This window comes from Aedes albopictus, chromosome 2 (genome assembly GCF_035046485.1).
Source record: "Aedes albopictus strain Foshan chromosome 2, AalbF5, whole genome shotgun sequence".
Classification (NCBI taxonomy): Eukaryota; Metazoa; Arthropoda; class Insecta; order Diptera; family Culicidae; genus Aedes; species Aedes albopictus.
In genome coordinates this window covers 43,887,763-43,913,640 of record NC_085137.1, presented here as the reverse complement: position 1 = coordinate 43,913,640, position 25,878 = coordinate 43,887,763, and the positions used below count along the sequence as shown (strand labels likewise).

Sequence of the window (25,878 nt, the reverse complement as noted above, 5' to 3'; positions counted from 1 at the left end):
AGATTAGCCTATATAATCACCAATATCTCAATTTCCACTAATTTGATGCAAAAATTATGTTCAGATGATCAAAACATATTATATTCAGCATTCTATTTATACAAAAAGATTGAAAATTCGTTGACTGCAACCAAAGAATAAGAATATCAAGAATGCCCACTCCGCTGATGCTCGGGAGGACACTACCGAAGCGCTATCTGCGGATAAAAGTTCAACCTTCATGTGCTTGTATGCGTTACTGATTGTATGCGGATACCAAAACATACGCACACCACCTTCTCTCATGACAAATCACGAACACTGTTGCAGAGAGCTTCCATCTAGATACGCTAAGAGAGCGCCACATGTTTTGTCGCTTGACGGTTACATAGAATAAGGCAAGAGTTGGCATTCTTTTTATTTTTATTCTTTGCTGCAACGCAAAATGAATTTTAGTAAATTCCATATTTTTCAAAACTGTAAAACTCGATTTTCAGGAATAACTCAATAATGTCTACTTAATTTTTTTCTGAAGCACGATCTTGATATCAGGACATAATTTTGCATCAAAAATTTTGGTCGTTGATAAAAGTTAATGACTCTCGTTTTTTTTTTTTTTGTAAACTAGTGTAATCTTCCATAGATCTCTTCTGCATTGTTCTAAGGAATTCTCCAGCTAGGACTCCTCTAGATATTATTCCCGAGACTTCTCTGTGATCTCCTCACAAGATTTCTCCTCAGGAGTTCCAGTATTCTTCTTAGATTTGTTCTCAAGATTCTTGACCTGATTTGAATTCTTCTAGGATTTCTTTTAGTTTTTGGATGTCCTTCAAAACTTGTCTAGCGGATTTTTTTTTCATGAGCTTTCTCCCAAATAATATCTTCACCGCGGTTTGCCCACAGTTTTCACAAAAGAATCCTGCAAGAGTACCTCACCACATATATTTTTGGGATCCAATCGGGACTCCTGTTGGATTTCTTTAGGTATTCTTTTCAAGATTTTTCTCAGGTTTCCTACCGAGATATACTTCGAGATATACATTACGGACTTTCTCTGCTTTTTCGGTATTTATACAGCAATTGCCCCCGGGTTTTCTACAGGTTAATCACCAGAGATTCCTCCGGGATAAATTCAAGAATTCAATTCCTGTGATTTTTTCCAGGATTTTTATTCGGATTCCTAAGTATTGCCCCGAGGGCTCTTCTCATAATTCCACTCCAAATTCTTCCCAAAGTTCTATTTGTCATGTATTTCAAGGATTTTTCTCCTAGGATATGTCATTAGTATATCCGGCTTACTTCTTGGAATTCCTTTCGAGATTACTCCCGGGATGCCGGACTTGCTCTAGGATTTCTTCCGGAATTTCTTTAGTGAATACACCTGCATTCCTCCCGGTACTTTTCTTGGGATTTCTATAAGGATTTGTCTCACGCTGTTTTAATAAGATTCATCTCAAAATTTATTCAAACAGAGATTCTTAAGTATTTGAGACTTTGGATCCAATGGGAATTCCTCTTCTATTTATGATGCCTTCTCGAGATTTACAGGGATTCTTATTCACCTCGTCCTTTTTTTACGTCCATGCATGGCTAAGTGACAAAAAATTCTACCGCCAAGACAATGAGCAAACTCAACATTTTTAAATTTTTTAAAACATCTCCGTATTTGGGAGAAGTGTACAAAAATATAAAAATGTCCATTTTAATTTTTATTTTGGCAGTAGAATTTTATTTGGCCAGGCCAATAGTGGACGTAAAATGGAGATTGGGTGTAGCGATTTCCTCCGGGTTTACTGCCATAAATTTACCAGGGATTCCTCCCACGATAACCTCTACAGTTCCTGTAGAGATTTTTTCTGAGTTGCCTTCCAGCATTGATCCAAAAGATTTCTCTCAGGATTTATTCAAGGAATACACCAGGATCCCTTCTGACATTTTTCTTGAGATATTTCTGTTCCATTTTTACATGAGAGTTCGGTCAAGATGTCTTCGATGCTCCCCCAGTGATTCCTCCAGGGATTGCTCTACAGTTTCTTGTATCTAAGCACGCCTCACAATATGTAAATTTCAGGGATTCTATCAAGGTTACTACAGAATGCCTCTAAGACATCATTCCCAAACAAGGTTTTTGCAGCTTCCCAGTCTAAAGACACCTAACTTTTCGTAGGAAAGCTAAAGGGCAGCTGCAAGTGGTTCTTCTAGAAATTCATCCGTGGATTAATCTCTGGATTCCTCTCGGCATTCTCCCCCGGATATTAATCTCAAGATTTCTCCCACACTTTTTCCAAACATTTTGTCGTCGTTATGTTTTTGTGCAACTTCCGGATTTTTCTGTTCTTTTTATCTGAAATTCCTACCGGGTCTCTTCTAGGAATCCCGCCCCAGATTCCTTTCTGCAATCCTCTGAGGATCTTTCGAAATGCTTTCAAAATTTAAGCAACCCAGATTCTAGATTAGAGAGTACCAGGAATTCCGGATTTAAGAGATTCTTTAACCCTTTGAATCAGGAATTTTTCTATGCGTTATTATTGAGTTTGTTTCTACGTTTATCTGTAGTTTTGGTGGTCAATAGCATAAAAACGGTTGAATATTATGCAGAATATTTTTTCTGGATATCCTAGGTCATCCAAACTATTCTTGAGTTTAGATCCTTAAGTCTACGGGTGTAACGGCAACTTCTTTCATTATACAAAGCTACGATTTGTAATCTATTATGTCCAGTAAGTCTTCTGAAAGTTCAATAGACAGTATCAGATCAGTCGGGATATCCTAGTTCATCCAAATTATTCTTGAGTTTAGATCCTAATGTCTACAAGTATAACGGTAACTTCTTTCATTATAAAAACCTACGATTTGTAATATATAATATTCAGTAAGTCTTCTGAAATGTTAATAGACAATATCAGATCAATCGAGATATCCTGGGTCATCTAAATTATTCTTGAGTTCATATCCTTAAGTCTACGGGTGTAACGGCAACGTCTTTCAATATACAAAGCTACGATTTGTAATCTATCATGTCCAGTAAGTTTTCTGAAAGTTCAATAGACAGTATCAGATAAGTCAGGATATCCTAGTTCATCCAAACTGTTCTTGAGTTAAGATCCTAAACTAGCACCTAGCACTAGCACTAGCACCAAATTAAATATGGGTCATACCACAATATTCCTAAATAATGGACGCAGTGGTTAAAAGGCTCTACAGATCAGGAAAAAAAAGATCCTAAAGCCTACGAGTGTAACGGTAACTTTCACCATACAATGCTACGATTTGTAATCTATCATGTCCAGTAAGTCTTCTGAAATGTTAATAGACAATATTAGATCGGTCGGGATATCCTAGGTCATCAAAGCTGTTCTTGAGTATAGATCCTTAAGTCTACGGTTGAAACGATAACTTCTTCATTAAAAGCTACGATTTGTAATCTATCATGTCCAGTAAGTCTTCTGAAAGTTACAGTGATTGTTTTTATCAACTAAGCTTCATAACAGTATGGGCTTCCACATAATATCCCAAAAATATATAACAATGCTTATTGTTTCTCTAACTACTTTTGTAAGTATAGTGGATTATGTAACACTACTTAGCCCAGTGGTAAAAGCTATTATCACAAGTGTAGACCTGAAGCTATCGTCACCGGAATAGTGTTGAATCTCAAAACTATCTTGAGTCATATGATATGCCAGGGGATTTACAGATTACAGTTTAAAGTTCATAGTGGAATAACTACTGTTACTATCAAGAGAGTAAAATTCATGATAGTTTGGACGACCTTCAATGTCCCAAAGGTTCATAATAATATATAGTAGTCCTCAGGTTAGTCCAGTCACCGCGATTGATTGTGAAACGTTACTTAGTACAACAGATATGGATACTGTTACGAGTGTTGACCTAAAGTCCTAAACTCCAGGTAGTTTGGCTGACCTGGAATATCCCTAATAGTGACTCTAAATGACATTCGAGATTTCAAGAGCTTCGCGGATCACATCAGATTTTGCTATACTATTATTTATGGCGAAAACACATAGAGTTTTCCTTGTAGATTTCAAGGACTTCATTATAGAACAGTTTGGACGAACCTGAATGTCCCAAAGGTTTATTATAAGCTAGAAGACTTCAGATTCCTCCAGTAACTGTGGTTGATTATGCAGCGTTACTTGGAACAACAGATATGGCTACTGTTACGAGTGTAGACCTGAAGTTCTGAACTCCAAGGCAGTTTGGCTGACCTGGAATATCCCTAATAGTGTCTACAATTCACATTGTAGATGTGAAGGGCTTCACGAATCCCAGTAGGTTATGCAATGCTATTATTTGTGGCGAATATACATAATATTGTTCTTGTAGATTTGAAGGACTTCACTATGGGACAGTTTGGAGCACCTAGAACATCCCAGAATATAAAACTCCTTTTGATATTCTTGACGAAGGCCAAATGAATACATATAAACGTAATCCACATCCAAGTTCAGCTTTTAGAAGAAAAAAATTGGTATGTCAATTATTTCGTTTTTCAAACTTTCATGGTGTTCAGGATGTTCTAGGTTATCAATGAAGTCCCAAATACAAGTATGTATTCCCATTTTTTGCCTAATAGGACTCAATTTGCAACAACTTGCCGAGGACAGTAATCTTTTTTATCGAATGGGTAAATTTATACAGTTGTTTCTATGTTGGGGTCATATATGACCCCTCCGGCTCCAAAGGGTTAAGGAAAGGAAGTAAAGCAGAGATGGAGGAGAAATGTAAATGGAGCAAAAGGTACCTCGCTTATGAGCCATAATTCCATCTTAGAATAATGTCTATTTGAGTTGCTTAAATAACTAACTCCTAACTCATTTGTCAAGTGTTGTTTTCCATCTATACATTTTGGAAAATAGTTATAAGCTTTGCCCTGAAATACGACTTTCTTAAACATTCAGATCTTGATGAACCACACAACTGTTTTTTTTAATAACACCATTTTTCCTTCTTTTTGATTAAACGAATCATCTTTTTTTAAAGATTCCCATTTCTCTGAGTCAAGATCACCCTTGTACCCAGACAGTTGGGGAACCCCTGGCCGCATATTAGATTACGGCATGGCAATTAAAAAACGGTAATTTTATTTCCGCCATCGACTGGCATATTGGATGTTGGTTGTCCCATCCCGCGCAGTGTAGGGGAACTGCGGCCATAACGCCCATAGGGGGCAAGTTGCGCCACCCTTGTTTTAGGCAAACCACGTTATTTTCAGCACTTTTTTCAACTGCAATCGTTAAAATGAGAATAAAAATGCTTCTTTACATTTGAGTTTACTTATTTTTACTAAAAAAATTGTACAAAAACTTAAAAAAAAGATTTTGGTTACTTTTGATGTAATTTTAGCCTGTCAAATTGTTGCACTTTTTTTCATCATTTCTAAGATTTTTTTTCTCGCTATCCCCATTAACTGTTTTGCACACACGCATTGTTTGTGTACCAAGCGGAAAAAGTATCGAATTTGGCCATTGAAACTTTTTTACAAGGGTCCAAACTTCTGAGGCATGTGTGGGGTAAAATGCCCACCCCTAGTAATTTACATTAAAATAGCCATTTAGATCTAAATTTCGGTATAAATTATGTAGAACACAAGTTGGAACCAAGCAACAACACATTTTTACTATGAATAAGTTCACTTATCACACATCCAGGTGTCATTTTGTAGTAATTATTGATAAAACAGCTCACTATGACGTTTAAATGGAATTGATCCATAATTACAGGTGATCCATAATTATGCAATGACTGTATACCATTCACGAACAATAACAGTTGACAATAAACCAGGCGCGCAAGTATATGTACACAATTTGGCATCCTGGCGTTAGCTGTGGCTAGTGGCGCGTTTTACCCCGCATTGAAACAAAAATCTGAAAATCAAACTTTTTTTCAAATTTGAATTTTTCAGTAGTAAAACATGAAACTGGTTTATGGTTTCTTCTATTTGAAAGGAAACATGTTGGTGCTTCATGTTAGTGCCAAAAAAGTGTGTATTATAAAGTGTTTCGTGGTTTAAATTGGACTCTTCCTTAACGTGGGCGTCTTACCCCCAGTTCCCCTATAGCACCACAAGCAGGGAACATCATTGCATTGTGTCTGGATGATGAGCCCATGGTTTTTCTCTTTTCGTCGAACTGGTCAAGAACCCACAATCTCCAACGGATGCAATAAGCGGGTAATCATATCGGCTGCTCGCTTCTCTAGTGCACAACGAGAGTGAAAAGCTTTTAACCAATCTAGGGACCGATTTTTCGGGTTATCCTTGTGTCTTACCAAGATAAAATAAAACAACAACAAAAATCGCACAGAGTGTGTGAAAGGAAAGGGGCAAAGTGAAAAAAAGTGCTGCTACGGGTACCGTCTCGTGAACGAGAGAGTGCGAAGCAAGATGCGGAAAATCAATGCGTTCAAGAAAACCCTGGCAGAGTGAGTGAAAAAGGCAGTTCAAACCAGTCCCGTTCCCGAGCGTGTGAAGTTACAGTTCAGAGTTTCCGGTCCGGCCTGGAAGCTGTGTACAGTGCAATGCTGTGCGCTCGTTTGTAAAATCGATCCCTTCTTAGTTAGTGACCGCACCGTATTAGTTATACTGGATGCCCTCAATGTAGTGGCAGTAGTAGTGAATCAAGTGGTGGAAAAGTAGTTCTGCATCGGATAGGGAGAACAAACTGAGTCAAAAAACGGAAAACGGGGAAAGTGAGCATACCTAGGAAGGTCTAGGCGCGCACCGCAAAATATCCGATCTACAAGAAGAAGATTGGCGGCCTGAGAGGCCCATGGTTCAGCGTGCCTCGTCGGATGCCCCTTCCGTGTCCGGGGGGCATCGTGAATCGCGTATGAGCCTCGGTATTGGATACCCGTCGTTCCAGAGTGCCGGATACAACAAGTTATTTACGCAGGTAACTATCGAGGGGAAGGTTATTCACCAATCGTTGTTGTTGCGTTGAGGATGAGGCAGGTTGATATTTTTAAACTCGGTTTCGGATGATGGACTGACGGCGGGGGTGGTTCAGGGTGATGATGGGTGACAAATTTGACAACGTGTCAACAACGCGTGAAACAGGTGAAATGTTTTCGAGCATAAACACGGCTCGGCCACTCATTGGTGAAATGTATTCGAAACGCTGTGAATGAAATAAACCAAATAAGGAGTGTATCGGAAAGTTGTTGAAAATGTTCAGAATTCTCTATCTCGCAGCTGTGTTGGTATTTTTTTTTATTTCGGTTCTTCTATGAAATCTTCACAATATAGTCAAGATTAGAACAACCTGAAGGAATTTGGAGAATGTTTGGTATTATTGAAAATATGGTTGAAGGAATACACCTCACAAAACAGAAATCTGCACAAAATGCAATTTTGTTAAGATTTTTCAGCGCTTCAATAACTTGTGGCGAATAAAATTTGTACGCGTAAAAATTCATGGAAAAAATATTATTCAAAATCGACTTTTTTTTTTATCTGTATTAACGAGATTTTTTGCCCTAGGCTAGTTCATCTCGGGACCCACACTTTACTTCCCTTCCGAAGGAAGAACTTACATTTTGCGAGTTTGTCAGGAGTGGGATTCGATCCCAGGTCCTCGGCGTGATAGTCAAGTGTTCTAACCATCACACCAGGTCCGCTCCAAAAATCGACTTAAAAAATCTTATTCTCAATACAAAAATTACCAAAACTTAGAAATTGTTCGATCCTAAATATCCTCTACTTTTAGTCAAACTTTGACGCTCCGCTTTAAATATCTTCAAAGGTTATAAAATTCCTTTCTCTCCCGAAGCTACCTCGTCAATAAATTTAAAAACTTACCCAATTTGAAAAACTGCCAATTTTTAACTTCTTGTATTTTTTATTTGGCGAAACGTGGCTTGGATTAGCATGAAAAAAGGAGGTTCCTCAAAAATGGAATTGCGCTAAATTGCAGTGGAACTTTTTCGTGTATAAAATAATTTGCCTGTTTCATGAGCAATTCATGTGGAGAAGAATACATTTGCACAAAAAATATTGAAATTTTCGAATATTATCGCACATTTTTCGAATTTTTAATTTTTCAGAATGTGTGCATAATTTCAAAAACATGTGTTCAGTTTTCCAGATTTATGTCCCGATAAAATGAATATTTTTTAGAAAATCAACACTGCCATTACTTTTTTCATAGGTTTATTATGCATTTTCAATAATAAAATTACATAAATGTCGAACAAAACTATTTTTGAGGCTGTTGTGAACATTTTCAACTACTTTACGCTACACTTCTTAACATGTTTGTTTAACAGTTTCGAAGGCGGGAGTGTTGAGAACAAGGCAGACTGAACACCTGTATTTGTATCTTTTATAGCAAAAACAAAATATGTTTTTCTTGTAGGAAGTAAGATTTTGATTTCTGTAGAAGGTAGGGTGCTGAACCACTTGGGCAGAGGCGGGTATTTCGGGCACTTTTCCGCTATAACTCAGTTAATTTCCAACCAATTGACTTGAATTTTTGTATACAGCTAGATACTATACACACAGACAAACAGACGTAACACTCTTATAATTTCCATCGTACATCAATATAACGGTGTATTTCAAAAGTCGATAGTTGGTCAACTACCCACTCGCGGCGCTCGCATCGTTTTTGTTCGAGTTTGACGTTTGCCCACTACCGTCACCTAGTTGATGATTGGCCAAACTCAATAGTTTAAGCATTGGGCGAACATGTTTCCAAGACTAAGTTTTGAATCGAAAAATGGTTGAAGTATTACGTCTGCAGTCAATTTTGAACCGATTGACACAATTTTTATTAACGCGGTGAAATACGCAGAGTATTTCAAGTCAATTGGTTTGGAATTGACTGAGTTATAACGAAAAGTGACCAAAATACCAGCCACTGCCGAACTGGTTCGGTACCCTACGTGTATAGACGCCCTGCTGAGATGGTTCCACTTCCCTATGTTTTGTTTGATGGATAAGCGCACTACAATAGAAGAGGATGCGTTCTGATGTTTTCCTCTCTTCGTCACAGAAGCGACAATTTGTGGATTGGATTGCTCCGATCTTTTGTAGATGGTATCTGCAGGGGCAGTATCCACTATCCAGGTACATATTAGACCGGTGTAGATGTTGAGATCCCTTTTGTTGATACCTATTAGCTGTTGTGTTTTCTTGGGGTTCATCGTTACGAACCTTGTGAATTGGCTCGTATGGGGAAGTACATTCCAGTTTGGTGTGATTTGACTAACCATATATTTGTTTAGTTTCATTTTTACAGAGCAGTCTGAGAGACCGCAGAAGAGCTATGAGCCAACCTTTTGTTACATCCATCCCTGGCTATCTCATCAGCAAACTCGTTTCCCTGTAGACCCGTAGATCCAACATAGGCAGACTCGATTGCGTATGGATAAGTTTTTCATAGCCAGAATGCATTCTCACACTAAGATTGAGTTACAAGTTCAATTATTAGGCGACTTGAGAGCCACTTGGTTGTCAGCTCACGCATTTTAAAATTGCATATGTTTCCGCTTGAAATACTGTGGGCCACTGCCCTTTTTCGATGTTTTGTCCCATTCGACGTTTTCGTATTCGACCTTTTGGCATTCGACGTTTTGGCATTCGACGTTTTGTCTTTCATCGTTTTGTCCCTATGCCATTTACTGTACATTTATACAACATACTGTACCGAACAGTTGGTACGAGATGTCCCTGTTCTTTAGCTTTATTGTACTAATGACGCTGCACAGTAGGCCTGGCCGCTTCAATTCTTGTTTTACGTCTCCTATGTGCTGCAAGCATAGATAATACCAAGAAAAATTATAGAAGTAGTCGATTCTATCATTTCCACGATTCTTCATTGAATGGCTGTGTATTAGCCTGGTACACGGTTTATATGGGATAATATAAAAAAATGGAAAAACTCAAACTCCTGTATACTTTTTGAGTAGCCCACCATTCTTAGTTTTTCATGCGATTTACTATGGGGAAAAATTACTTCTTCAAAGAAAAATCGTTTGAGGTCACCCATTGATCCCTAAAAATAAGTCGTTGAATGATTTCTGTAGATAATTTCAAGAGGAATCAGACCTCCGAAGACCACAACGCGATGCGACATTTGTAGAAAAAGTTATTAAGCCTTTCCCGATCTATAAAATGACGAGATTTTATTATTTATTGTTATTCCTTACGTGTTGTGTTTTGGAGTGTTTAGATTATGGAAGGTATGCACTCAAGTAATTTTCGTTCAGAGCATTATTTTTCCGTGACCGGAATGGTCACGAAATTTAACACAGCATGCCCCGTTTGATTTGACATTTCGTTTCAGCACCGTACTAGGATCCGGAATAAAGCGACGCTTTATTATTTCTTGAGCGATTCCTTGCCTGAATTTTCCACGCATCGAGATAGGCCAAGAAATTTCTTACGATCAGCGTACTACCCATTAGGGATAAGGTTGTTTTAAGGGAATTAAGTTGCAAGTGAAGTTAAGGGGCGTTCAGGGCGTGCTCAGAGGGGAGCAAAGAGAGGGGGGGTTGGTTTGGGACCATATACGGTTTCCATAAGTCATAAGCATAAGTCATCGAATCTACATGCATAACTTGTGTGCTTAAATGATTGAATAAAAGTCATGCTTACACAGCCTCATGCAACTTTGTGCTGACAAGTGGTAAGTTCAACGTTTGTTGAAGAATCTCGAAGAGTTCCTTTGCGTATAGGTTATCGGATCTACAATCGTAAACAGTCTGGAACGTCTTGAATCTCTTCTAAAACCACCTGAAACGTTTAAGAAAAGCTTTAAAGCGCCGCTGAAATCTCCCTGAAGCTTACTTAAGTGCTGTGATCCAAAATGTATTTTCAGAAACTGTAGGCCCCCTTAACCCCCCTCAAAACTCCCTGTAACACCCCTGAACCCCTCCGAAACCACCGAAAACGCCTATATAACGCCTCAGAAACCCGTCAAAAATCCTCTGAAGATTCCGAAAACGCCCTCGAAATCCCCCTAAAACCCCCTCACGGTGTGCCAAAAACCGTTATTAACAAATAAAAATGTTCACCAAAATGGCACCCGGCATTCGAAAGATATACTATTCCAGTATCTCCTCTGAAAATTTGAAAATGTTTCATCGAGGGAAACTAAAGTTTTTGTGATTTGAAGATCTTGAGCCATTTCTATAGGATTTTCATATATCTGGAGCAACATTTGAAAAGGGCATACAAGCATTTGTATACAACGACTTTACACGTCGCTCCTGAGAACCCCTCAGCTTATTCACAAAAACTAAGACCGTTATCAGATAGAGCATACATCGATCTTTCGGATAACGGTGTTCTTTTGCGTGGGTGGGCTGCTGTTATGCCCTACGCAGCGTTTTAGAAAAAAGACACAAGACCTCTTGGGCCCTTTTCAAATGTTGCTCCAGATATGATTAAATATATGCGCACGGTGTGTCTGAAACCGCTATTACAAATATAAATATACACCAAACTGACACCCGGCATTCGAAAGATATACTATTATAGCATCACCTCCGAAAATTTGAAAATGTTTTATGGAGGGACACCAAAGTTTTTACTGTTTGAAGATTTTCCTCTATTTTCATAGAATTACAGTCTGGATTCGTTATACACAGTGCCACCCACTTTACGCCCACCGCAATTTCTCTGTTGTCTTTCAACCAATTCCGTTCATTTTTAGAAGGTTGTTAGCTTACGATATGCCGCAACTATACACAAAAAATGAGCTCAATCGGATGTAAGGCAGCCAAAAAATCGCGAATCCTGACTAGCTCATATATCGGTCAATCGGTGCTTCTCATATCCTAAACAAATAATATCACTGCTCGACAAAACTTTAAAAAAGTTCGTATTATGGGATGAGAAAAAAAAGAACAGGGTTTTGTAACCCTAGAAGTGTCATAGTGAAAGAATTTTCGATAAATATTGAAACTGGACTTCACAGTTTATGACCAAAGTTTGAATTGAGAACTTGGGGTGTTTAATTGATATACGCATTAGGGTTTCTAGGGTCCCAACATCCTATTCTTTTTTTCTCATCTCATAACGCGAACTAGTGTTGAACGGTGTAATGAGTTTCACAAATTCCAAAATTACAATATTCAAACTAGTTCTCTGAAAATTCAACAACATTTCATTGAGAGGAATGTAAATTACCGTGGTTTGAGAAGCTAATTGTTATTCCATAGTTCTACCTGCTACTCGAATACAAATTGAAATAAGACACGCCGTGAGCGTTGATTATATAAACATTCTAAGAGTTTGACATCCTTTTTTTTAGGCACGTGATATGTTGATATCTTGCCGGTGAATTTGATAACGTTTCATGGTGAAACGAGAGTTAAAGTGAATTCACAGCCCAAGTACTTGGTATTCCTAAGAGGCTTTGTAAATCGTTGGTATAATGTTTAAGATATCGTAGCTCTTAAAGTAAACCTAAATGCTAATCGTTTTCCTAGCTAGCTTTTGTACGTCATGCTACCAATGTGTTTTCCGTGAATTTGGAAATATTTCATTTGAATGATCATCAGTAACAACAATTTTAAGCTTCGATTCCAATTTCATTGGGAATAGGCATACTATCGCTTTGTCTATAAACATGTTAAAAACACCTATTTGGTTTTGTAACAGTATCGCAAAAATTAGGATATATAATCAAAGTTTTGGATGAGTTGCAAAATATATATTCATTGCGAGGAATAATTAACATGTGAAATTGAAATAATATTCTATGAAGTTACTACATTTTCAAAATACTTTATCATATCTTATATTTTCAAATACAGTGGTTTGCGATCGTTTCAATAAAATGTTGCAAATTTTCAGATAGAAGTTGTTTGAATGTTGTATCTTTGGAATGGTGTTTGGGAAACTTAATAATATTTGTTTATGATTTGAAGAGCCAATGAAACACTCTGGGTATGTACACCAAGACTAGATAAGCCACTTTGCATACTTAGTTTCTTCAAAATTTATCTGGACTGACTTTTGAAAAGGGCTAAACTTTTTTTATGGATTTTTTAAAAATGTTTTTAATCAAAAAATGACTACTCCTACAAAAAAGTGTTGTATGGGTGATTATCACAAAATAAGTCAAATTTTAAGAAAAAAATACTGAAAAAAATCCAAAATGAGCCCTACACTGAAAAAAAATCATTTCTAAAAATTCAAAGTTGATTTAAAAAAAAACACCATTTTTGATTTTGATGAAATTTTGTCTCAAGACAGGTAATTATGTTCCCTACCAACCGTCCATACACCACAAGATAGGCACTTTTAAGGAAAAAAAGTTTTTCTAACAAAAACTTTTTCATGTCCAAATTATTATTTTTTCAGTGTCTTTTTTTAAAAACAAACTAAACCAGTGAAGGTTATCTAGTAATCTCAAAATGCAATGAAACTTATTGTGTCATATGCGACAATGCAATGCACCCATATTCACGCAGCAGCACTCTAGAAGTACGAAACAATATACAATTAGAACACGTATTTCATACGTGCTGCTGTAATTTCTACCCAAACGTTTCTACCCCATGTTCTTACCTAATATTAGGTAAGGCTATTTATTAGATTCGAACTACCTAATCGAAAAAAAAACAAATCAAGAGTTGTACCTAAAGCAAATATGAACAAAACAACAAAATGAATCGGTATCATTCAACGTGTTACTTCTCTTTGGTTATTAAAGGCAGTTCTGAAAAGTAATGGATCAATCGTATAAATCAAAATTCAACAAATTCAAGTGCAGTGCAAAAATAAACAATCCAAAGTGCAACCGTCATAATCTACGGGGCATGTCATTAAGATTGATAGATAAAATTCATTCCATGGGATATACACATGAAATCGACGAATCGATGAGTATTTGTGAGTCATGTCGTGAATTGATAAGTCACAACAGAAGCCCGAATACGAAAAAACGTCGATCGGATGGAAACGACGAAACTATGCAACCATCATTTAGTGGGCAGCAACATCATATCATGATGTTCCAGAACCAGAACCGTCAACGAGTGGTCAACAAATCGAACATGAGCTGGGTAAGTAAGCCTTCAACGTGTTAGCTTCTTTTATATAACTCATTTTGCAGCTCGTTGCAAAACTACATTTTTCAGTATTCTTCGTATTTATCCAACCCGGCAAGCCTCGTTGGATAAATGTACTACTTGTGCGAAAAAAAATCATTTTTGCAACTCGTTGCATAAATAACTATCATTAACTTTCCACTGCATTCATTATTATATTGTTTACCTTAACTTTTATCTTACAGATATGGTACCATCTATTCCATCATTGGAGTCAATTCCGTCAACAGATCAACTACAGGGTCCCCATAATATTGAGAAGTTTAATACCATTGCTGAAACATTGAGTTTATCGCCAATCTCATCTAGAAACATGAGAAGTATGGAATATCGCATAAACAAATCATTGCAGATTACGAAAGCAGTTCGAAAAAATATCTTCGGAATAGATTCAACGGATGTTGGCAAAGTGGAGGCGTATGACGAGATAATTATGCAGTTAAAGGATAAGTTTAATCACCCTACAACTGACAGAAGCGAACAGATTAAAATACTATCTGTACTTCCTAAGTCTTGGTCGGTAAATAAAATCACAAGAGAGTTTAACGCACCAATGTATATGGCGAGGCAGGTGAAGGATCTTGTTTATGAACAGGGTATTCTTTGTACCACCGAAAAAAGAAGGGGGCATGGTATTGATGATGATACAAAACAAATAGTAAGAGAATTTTTTGATGATAATGATATCAGCAGGCCAATGCCAGGAACAAATGATTTTGTTTCTGAGGTTCGAAATGGAAAAAAACAACAAGTTCAAAAACGACTTTTGATGATGTCGCTCAAAGAGGCTTATATGATTTTTGTAGATATGTACAAAACTGTGAATATTGGTTTCACAGTATTTACACAGTTGCGACCAAAGCATTGTATTTTACTTGATTCTACTGGTATACATAATGTATGCATATGTACTATTCATGAAAATGTAAATTTAATGTTCAACAGTATAAGAATTGTGTCACAAGATGAAATAATACAAAAAATGCTTTGCGATATTTCCACCAGAACAGATAATTGCTTTTTCCGTGCTTGTGAAAAGTGTGCTTGTAATGAACACATTGAAGAGGAACTTACATTGATATTAGAATCAAAAGACAAAGAAGAGATTATATTTCAGCAGTGGTTGAATACTGATCGCTGTAATTTAGAAACGATTATTAAACCTGTTGATGAATTTGTTCCGTATCTTGTTGATAAAATTGACAAACTTATAACACACGACTTTATTCATAAACAACAATCATCATTTTTCAGAAATAAAAAAGATACATTAAAGGATGATGAAATTCTTGCGATTTGTGATTTCTCTGAAAACTATTCATTCATAATTCAAAACGCTGCTCAAGGATATCATTGGAACAACTCGCAAGCAACAATACACCCATTTGAAATTTACTATATGAAAGATAATAAACTTGTAAATGTTAGCTTCATTATCATATCGGAAGTAATGGCTCACGATACAGTTGCGGTCCAGTTGTTCATCTCAAAAATGATAGATTTTATGAAACAATTAACGAACTTTTCTAAAATTTATTTTATGTCTGATGGGGCAGAATCACAATACAAAAATAAGAAGAACTTTGCTAGTCTATGTAGATTCCAGTCAAAGCATGCATTAAGAGCAGAATGGCATTTTTTGCAACGTCCCACGGTAAAGGTCCATGTGATGCTATTGGTGGCACTCTCAAGCGAATGGCAAAGAGAGCAAGTCTTGCTCGAGATTATGGAAATACCATAACAACTCCACGAGAGTTATATAACTGGGCAGTTGTACAGACAGATAAAAATATAACTAAATTAAATTTCTGTTACGTATCCACTGAACAGTACATTAAAATGTCAGAAGATCTCGAAGAAATATATAATAACGCCAAAACAATACCAGACACTCAGGAATTCCATAGTTTTTTGCCTATTCCTGGCGACAAAGTAAAGGCAAACAGGTATTCTAATTCAGAAGATGAACCAAAAATATTTAGTATGATCGGAAAAAAATAGAAAAGAACATGTTTGAAATTGGCTCTAAGACACATATATATATATATTTGAAAAATTCATAATTATAAATAATTGTATATTTAAAAGTGCACTTCAATACATATTGCGATCAAACATTACATTTCCTAAGAAAATACATTTGTAATATTTTGAAGTTTTTTATGTATAGGAAAACCCTTCCAAATGGTTGAATAAATAACACAAAATCTCCTAGAAAATTGAGTTTCGTTGGATTCTGGGATTGTTATGGCCTTCACTGGTTTTATTGTTGATAACAAAATACACTGAAAAAAAAATCATTCGAACAAGAAAAAGTTTTTGTTAGAAAAACTTTGTTTCCTTAAAAGTGCCTATCTTGTGATGTATGGACGGTTGGTAGGGAACATAATTACCTGTCTTGAGACAAAATTTCATCAAAATCAAAAATGGTGTTTTTTTTTAAATCAACTTTGAATTTTTAGAAATGATTTTTTTCAGTGTAGGGCTCATTTTGGATTTTTTTCAGTATTTTTTTTCTTAAAATTTGACTTATTTTGTGATAATCACCCATACAACACTTTTTTGTAGGAGTAGTCATTTTTTGATTAAAAACATTTTTAAAAAATCCATAAAAAAAGTTTAGCCCTTTTCAAAAGTCAGTCGAGAAAAAAATTAGAAAAATGAGTATGCAAAGTGGCTTATCTGGGCAAGGTCTACACACCAAGAAAGTTTCGTTGTAATCTGAGAGGGTGCTGCCAACATTTGTTCGAGTTGGCGCGAAATCCGTCAGCTATATTCTATAGAATTTTCTATATGTGGTTTTTCTCCGTTCCTGAGTTATGACCAATTTTGTGTGTTAAAAAAATCATAACTTAAGAACGAAGCATCGTATACACAATGTTTTTTTGTGAAATAGTAAGCAAGTTTTCTCAATTCAAAAAAAAATACAAAATGAAAATTGTTTTCCACAACATTTTCCACTGTCAAGGAAAATTGGTTGGAAAAGTTGGAAAAACTATTTAGGAAGTCCGGAAAAATTATTATAAAAATGTTTTTGGAAGGCAATTACATAAGCTATATTCTGTGAAATTTTCAAGATGTGCTTTTCCTCCGTTCCTGAGTAATGACCAATTCTGTGGAAAATGTTCAGATGTTGGTTGATTATCGACCGTCTCTATTATTAATTTGCACAAAATTGGTCATAACTCAGGAACGGTGAAAAACCACATCTTAAAAATTTCTCAGAATACAGCTTATGTAATTCCCTTCCAAAAATATTATTTATAAGAATTTTCCGGACGTCCTACCTACTTCCCAGCTTTCCGACTTTTCCAACCGATTTTCCTCAGTAGTGGAAAACTTTGTGGAGAACAGTTTCCTTTTTTTTTTGTATTTCTGAGAAAATCTGCTAACGATTTCACAAATAAAAATTGTGTCTACGATGCTTAGTTATGATTTTTCCCGGCTTTGAGAGCTCGAAGTTTGAACCCAGTTTGAGAGCTCGAAAATAAAAATTCAATACTCCATGGTTTACAATCCACATCTTTCATCGTAAGTCATTCATCTGAAAGCTATTGATTGTACGGATCACCGTCCGATTCCACTCGTTATTTTCCGTTCCGATTATTTTTGTTTACATTTCAGCACATGCCCCCCGGCAAACTGTGTTTACTTTTCTGCTTCTGAGTCACCGTACTCGGAACCTCTAAAACTAAATAGCGCACCTTTGAATCATAGCCAAATGTATCCGGTGAATTCCGGCATCCCTGCTGACCACCCATACCTACTCCAGGTTTGAATAACGGGCACCAGTTGCATAGAACCTTCCATCGCCCCCATAGAGGCGAATACTGTTACGGCTGCAAATACAAACAGTAAGCAAACACGACGCTTGATAGACGGTATAAATTCGATAAATATAACTACGCTTCCGTTCATAGTCGGGTCGGGTGGTCTATAAATACCCGATCTCTTTACCGAAGTTCCAAGCCGGTGTCTAATTTTAGTTCTACTGTCCGATAATAATTGTCCGACTCACAGTCATAACGAAGTTATTGATGATAATTGCACATCCCATGATTGTTGTAATTCATTGCTCGTTGCGATACATATAGCACCCGAAGTCTCACCTCGTAAAAGCGCCAGGTTCAGCCCCGGAAGGTAGCAGGAGCAGTGACTGCTCACCAACAAATCACCGGAGACGACTGGCAAACTACTCTGCGGCAAGTGTGGGCGTAGCTAGGAGAAAGGGGGTGCCAGGATACACTAAAACCTCTTTTTATGCATGTTTTGCCTTTCTCGTACACCAAGGTGTACCGAAAGGCTATATGTTCACTCCAAAAATGAAATTTTGATAGAGCCCCCGGAGGGGCAAGTTTCATATACCAATCGACTCAGCTCGACGAGTTGAGATGATGTCTGTGTGTGTGTATGTGTGTGTGTATGTATGTGTGTGTGTATGTGTACAAAAAAAAGGTCACCTCACTTTTAGATAGTAAATATCAACCGATTTTAACGATCAACGGCTCATTCGACGCGGAATCTGGTCCCATTGTTTCCTATTGAAAATGGTTCGGATCGGTCCAGCCGTTGCGGAGTTATGGCCATTTAGGTGTTCCAGATCGGTACCCCTGGAAGGGGCCAGACATGAAAATGCACCAAACCCATGCATGCGACCCATCAAACCACGGCATTTACGATTATCTGATGAACGGTAAGCAGGAAAACAGTCTCAGACCATATCTGAACCGGTAGTGTTCCGGAACCAGTTCTGGGTGTCCCGCCGGAAGTGGCCAAATATCAAATTGAACATAACTCATGCATGCGACACATCAAACAGCGGCTGTTTCGATAATCTGATGAACGGTTAGCAGGAAAACAGTATCAGACCACATCTGAACCGGTTGTGTTCCGGAACCGGTTCCGGGAGTCCCGACGGATGTGGCCAAATATAAAAGAGTACCAAACCCATGCATGCAATACAACAAATAACGGCTTTTCTAATCACCTGATGACTGGTTATCAAAGAAATAGGTTAGGACCACATTAGGGGCAGCCGGTAGTGCCGTAACCAGTTCCGGGTGTCCCTCCGAAAGCGGCTAAATATAAAATTGAACTGAACCTATGTATGCGACACAGCAAAGTGAAGATTTTTTGATAACCTTATGAACGTTAGCAAGCAAACAGGTTCAGACCGGTGAAAAAATGTTTTGCGCATATAGTCAAAACCGTTGCGTAGCAATTGAACTTTTCATGTTTTTGACTTATCGCATTTGAGAGATTATTAAATTTGCTACCAAAAAAGATCTTGGAATCTATTGGTTTAGTTAGATAACTAAAGCAAAAAAGCTCGAAAGTAGTGTTTTGCCTTTCTCGTACACTTAGTGTACTAAAAAACTATATGTTCACTCGAAAAACGATTTTTCGAAAAAAGGCTCGGAGGATCAAGTCGCATATACCAATCAACTCAGTTCAACGAATTGAGATTATGTCTGTACGTGTGTATGTATGTATGTATGTATGAATGTATGTATGCATGTATGTATGTATGTGCGCGAAATAAGTTCACTCACTTTTAGGGCACTTCCCATTGGCCGATTTTTCGGATTATAGCTTGTTTGCTATCAAAAATGGTCCAGATCGGCCAAGGTGTTCCGGAGTTATGGCCATTTCAGTGATCCGGACCAGAACCGGTAGAACTGGCCGTATATAAAACTGAACTAGCCCCATCATGCGGTACATAAAACTGCGGCGATTTTTGTAACATTTAGCATGGTTGAGGAGTTTTGTGCGGAAATCAACACTGGAGACCAGAAGCTTCACGATGTCGGTCCAAAATTCAAGATGGCAGCCAAATGTTCAAGACGGCGGGTGTTTAACCCTCTAACACCCAAATTTTTTTATTTTGATCTAAATATCATTTTTCGTCATTTAAAATCGATTTAACATGTTTTGGAAGATGATTCTTTTTAATTCTCGATTTCGTGAATTTCAGTTTTTGATTTTTCTAATTTTTATTTTGAACATCCCCACACTTTTATATTTTTCCTGGAAGCCAATTTGGGGAACGGATTTTTTTTAGATGAAAACATTTTGAGATTTTATTATTTTTGTTGAAATATTATTATTTAAATTTTTTTTCACAGAAAATGTTATTTTCCGTGTAATTTTAAGGAAAATAATTTTAGAGTGTTTTCGATTCCCTTAAACTATTAAACAAGGATAGTATGATTCGGAAAAAAATGAAAATATGTTAATTGTAGTGGTTCAATACAAAATAAACAATGACTTCTAAAAGGTGACTAAAAAACAATTTTTCAATGATTTTTAAAAAATCAGGCCGAACATTTCAATAGGTCCTATCTGCATTTGAGAGGCTCTCTTTATTCACTTTCTTTTTCAATTATTGCAATGTAATGGTACACTTTTCAACTACTTTTGCAGTACAAATCAAAAGACGATGGATTTGACCATCGTTCTATGCAAGGAGATAATCATAATTCAAATGAACAGCTGAGATATTGACGAAAGAGAGAGAAACCAAAGAGAGCCTCTCTTCTGCAGATTGGACCTTTAGACATGTTTGGCCTGAAATGTAAATACGCTTTAAAATACACCAAAAACCGTTTTGACATATACAGAACAGTTCTAAATATCAGCCAAAAATAATAAAAAAAATGATTTTCCACGAAACAAAAATTACAAAAATGCTTAAACTATACCCCGTCTAAAGGCGGGATTGGGTATTAGAGGGTTAATAGAGATTTAGGCTCTTAAAGCATGCTATATGGGAATATTTGATATGGGAAAGATGTCTGGACTCTTAAAATGGTGACTACATATAATATCCAAGATGGTGGTGTAAAATCCAAGATGCTGGCTTCAAATTCAAGATGGCGTCTGTTTGAAGAAGTTTATGGCTCTAAAACCATGCAATATGGGTATATTTGGTATAGGGAAGATGTCCGGAGTCAAAAAATGGCGACCAGAATGTACAAGATGGCGATCTAATATCAAAGATGGCGGCTTCAGTTTCAAGATGGCGGCTGATTGATGGAGATTTAGGCTCTAACGGCTGTTTAATGAAGTTTTAAGCTCTAAAACCATGCAATATTGGTAAGACTTCCAGAGTCCAAAATGGCGATCAGGATATCCAAGATGGCGATCTAAAATTTAAGATGGCGGCTCCGAATTCAAAACCGTGGCTGTTTAATTGAGTTTTAGGGCCTGAAACAATGCATTATTGATATATTTGGTATGGGGATGATGTCTGGATTATAAAAATTGCGACTAGAATATCCAAGATGTTGGTCCAAAATCCAAGAGGGCGGCTCCAAATTCAAGATGGCGGCTGTTTAATGAAGTATATTTTTCGTAGGGAAGATGCCTGGACGCCAAAAATGGCAACCAGAACATCCAAGATGGCAATCTTAAATCCTAAATGGCGGCTTCAAATTCTAGATAGCGTCTTTTTCTAAAGAGTTTGAGGCTCAAACATTAAAAGCCAGATAAACTATATGATTTCTGATATCATGAACTGGATTTCTGTTAATTGTATGAAAGTGCGATACACATCAACATTTCGCTTGAGTTTTATTGAAATGGGTTTTCGAAGGCACGAGAAAGGCGCCATCACCGCTAGGTGGATTAATTAGGGTTTTTTTATGCACTTTTAATTTATGCACCTTTTTTATGCCCTGCATAAAAAGAGGGAAAGCTAATCAGAACCAATATTGTACATAAGAGTATTTAATAATGACAGGAACTATTACAACGGCGACCGGGGGGTGTTTACAGATGAGAGCAAAGGAAGGTTACAGGTTCGTTTTTGGGTGTTTCCGAAGGTCTCATGTGCGTTACATGGGCTCCGAGTGGGTCTTAAGGGGATTTCGGAGTCATTTCAGGAGTCTCAGAGCATTTTAGGCTGGTTTCAAAGCCGTTACGGAGGCGTTTTTGGGGGTTTTGGCTTAGGATGATTTTTTAGACATTTCAAGATGTTTCAGATCATTTTCGGCGTGATTCAGAGGCGTTACGAAAGCGTTACGGAGGAGTTTTCGGGGTGTTCGAAGCCTCTCAGGTGCGTTACATGGGGTCCGACTAGGTTTAAGGGGGATTTTGGAGGCATTCCAAGACGTTTCAGAGCATTTTCGGCGGGATGCAGAGGCGTTACTTATGCGTTACGGAGGAGTTTTCGGGGTGTTCGGAGCTTCCCAGGTGCGTTACATGGGGCCCGAGGGGGTTTAAGGGGGATTTTGGAGGCATTTCAAAATGTTTCAGACCATTTTCGGCGTGATTCAGAGGCGTTACGGAAGCGTTACGGAGGAGTTTTTGGGGTGTTCAGAGCCTCTCAGGTGCGTTACATGGGGTCCGAGGGGGTTTAAGGGGGATTTTGGAGGCATTTCAAGACGTTTCAGAGCATTTTGGGGGATTCAGAGGCGTTACGGTAGCGTTACGGAGAAGTTCTCAGGAGTTTCTAAGCCTCTCAGTTGCGTTACATGGGGTCCCCGAGGGGTTCAAGGGGGATTTTTGAGGCATTTCAAAAAGTTTCAGAGCGGACTCTGAAATACCTTAAATCGCCCCTCAAACCTCATGCAACGCCCTTTAAAGTCTCCTGAGATCCCTAGAATTGCCCCTAAAGCCCCTTGGAACGCCACTGAAACCCACTTAATACTATTGAAATACCCCAGAATTCTCCGTAATCCCATGAAAACACCAAAAAAATCCTGACAGAACACCCTTGTAAGGCTCCTCAAACCCCCCGAAACAACCCCTTAAAACGCCCCTGAAGCCCCTTGGAACCCCCTTTTTGGGCTCTCTGCGGACATTCTGGAAACTGCCCCTTAGCCCCACCTCATCTGCCCAGGAGCAAGATCTGTTCTCGCAAACTAGATTTTCTGATTAAAGTCCAAACTTAATTTATGCATAAATTTCCCTCTTTTTATGCCTTTTTAATTTATGCACATTTTTAATTTATGCAGTCCCAGCCATGTGCATAAAAAGAGGTTCCAGTGTAGTACGGTTTCCTTTAGTTGCATCGAATTGGAGGCGTAATTGTTATTAAAATCCTTTATAATAAGCCTTCGTAGACGAATATCGATTCCCGGTTGCAGCACGAATATTTTTGAAAAGAAAATGATTAATGGACTACAGATCAATTTATCTTTGTTAAAAAAAAAACAAAACTACAAATATCCCAGTTACGCCAATGGCACCACCGTCAAATCCGGATCCAACTGTTTTACTCGTGTCCAAATAAGGCCCGACGAGGAAGCACACTCACGCCGCCGCTCGGAAGTGCCGGAACCGCACGGGCGGGCCTGCAGTTTAGAGAGTGTATAAATTTTAGAATATTAAACGATGGCGAAATTTATTGCTCATTTTACTGCAGAAATTTGTTTTCCCTCGTGTCGGCTGCTAACTGCAACTGCACTACGATGCCAGTCGGTAGGCAGGCAGCCGTTTCCTTTCGTGTGTGCACTATTGTTGCAAACTAAAAATGAAGAGGGGAGATGGAAACATGCTGCATACCACCGGAGCACAGCTCGCGGTGGTGCAGTACCTACCTTTCCTATTCCGAATAAATACATAGAAAGCAGTTGCATTGCATTGGGAGGTAAGAGGTAAGCAGTAGGTCCTCTGAGTATTCAGCGCCCGTGTCCGGAAAACAAGCAACGGAAATATAATATGCATTCCTGGGGTTATACGGCTGAAGCAGCTGCTGCAGGTTCAGTTTGCTGGATGGCGCAGTAAACAATGTGACGAAGTTTGTCTGGATGGGATGGATTCGTGCACATGTGGCGAATGCACCAACCGGAGCAGATTTAGCAACTGGGTTAAAGGAGCAGCATGGTAGCGTGTATTTTCATGCTTTTTGACTTTGCAATACGTTGATTGAAACAGGGATGGGAACACTCACTTGGAAAGAGTTACACTCACTTGCTATTTTCTTATCTCAGAAGCATGCTATCAAAAAACAGTGTATGGAGCACTTTTACCTTGTGGTTTTATCTCAAATTTTTCCGAATAAAGTAAGGGTCGCACACGCATACCAAAGTCGTGACAGAGCGTTAAAGGCAACTCTCCACGAGGTGAGTGTAATTTGCATTCACCTCGTGGAGACTCGTCTTCATAGCCCTCTCACGATTTTAGTATGGGGCTGTCCATAAACCACGTGGTCATTTTTTTTTGGGACTTCTCAACCCCACCCCCCCCCCCCCCCCCCCCCCGCGTGGTCATTAGTCCATACAAAATTTTTTATTCGTCCATACAAAATGGTCATTGGCCGAACCCCCCCCTCATGACCACGTGGTTTATGGACAGCCCCTAGGGAACGTCCATAAATTACGTCACGCTTTTAGGGGGGAGGGGGGTTCAGCAAAGTGTGACAACACATACAAAAATTTCAGAGGTCTCATACAAAAAGTTTGACATAGTTTGGGGGGGGGGGGGGGTTGACAATGGGCAATTTTGGCGTGACGTAATTTATGGACGCTCCCCTATGCGTGTACGACCCTTGCTGTGTTCGGCAAAGTTTTAGATAAAACCACAAGGTAAAAGTGTTCCATACACTGTTTTTTGATAGCATGCTTCTGAACTGAGAAAATACCAAGTGAATGTAACTCTTTCCAAGTGAGTGTTCCCATCCCTGGATTGAAACAATTTTTTTATCATAATTTTGTTTTTCTTTTGAAAAACTTTAAATTGATTAACTATCGACAAGAAAGGCCCATATAGCCCGTCAATGTAGCCTGAGGGTGACGGGGATGAAAACCCATCATGTCATTTTTTGCCTAGACATTCGTTTAGCCGAGGTAAATGAAAATCTAGTTTTCAATCAAATTATTGCAATTTAGTGAGTATATTTTGAGCATATACTCCAAGACTTTTAGTTAAGGACGTGTAAGCTAGATAATTGACCCTGAAAGTTTTCTTTATTTGTGAAATTCAGAGAAATATTACATAAAATTGTCCCGATAAGGAGAAACGATGATTAGTAAGTTAATTTGAAGAAAACACTTTCGTTAAACAATCAAATGTACGCTAGATTAGTTGTTTTGAAAATATGGCACAGAGTTATTGTTGGAAATGTTTAAATTATTGCTTAAAATGTCGTGAGGAAATGAAGTATATGGGTTTTCGGTTGGTTAAACATCAAAATGGGATTGATAAAGGCTAAAATATATAATTCTGTGTAGGAATAAAGACGGATCTTAAAGCCTCTGAAGTATAACAGTATAATACTAGCATTATTGAATGAATTAGAAGACTGCCAAGTGAAAGAACAGCAAGAAGAGTTGGAATTTTTGTACCCTGTTTATTTTAAAGCAGAAGTTCACACAAAAATACATGAAATAGTCAAACAAATGGCTTATTTTCATCCAATCTGAAGAAATCTTCTATAAACATAAAAATATGTTTGAAGACCATTTGAGGCAACAAAACACACGAACGGATCAGCATGACCTTTGCACGGTTCGATTCGTATTCATGGTGGCTGTAAGTAGAAGTAGAAAAATAAGTAGAAAAAGTTATGAAAATCAACTGTAACCCTGGAAAAAACCAACTCGATCGAAATGAAACCAATCTAGAGTGCTGTGCTGCAATGACCTTAACAATTGTCAAACCACCACAACTTAGCAAAACAAAGTTTGCCGGGACAGCTAGTATATTATGAATGTGTCTTGGTTTTGAACCACATTCATTTATGACATGATTTATTTGAAAAGAACGTCTTATCAGTAGGTCGGCTCCAGAGGCACGTTCTCCTCCATTTGAGAAATTTGTGCCATCGCCATTAACACGAACCTATTCATCATTCACCTGAGGAAGAAGGGA

The 25,878-nt window shown here is 37.9% G+C and overlaps 1 protein-coding gene across 19 annotated transcripts in view; it reads left to right on the top strand.

Moving 5' to 3' along the window:
• The window catches only part of LOC109432543 (voltage-dependent L-type calcium channel subunit beta-1), a 576,281-nt gene that overhangs the window by 475,109 nt on the left and 75,294 nt on the right, over nt 1-25,878 (top strand). For 2 of the 19 annotated variants that reach the window (XM_062849560.1, XM_062849559.1), the window contains exon 2: nt 6,561-6,896. The exons of 11 other annotated variants lie outside the window; for them this stretch is intronic. In XM_062849560.1, coding sequence (XP_062705544.1) covers nt 6,774-6,896 — 123 coding nt within the window. In that variant the 5' untranslated portion in view covers nt 6,561-6,773. Of the gene's footprint in view, nt 1-4,429; nt 6,897-25,878 lie in introns of those variants that run through there. 6 more of the 19 variants (XM_029871030.2, XM_029871031.2, XM_029871029.2 and 3 more) reach the window with 4 other exon arrangements.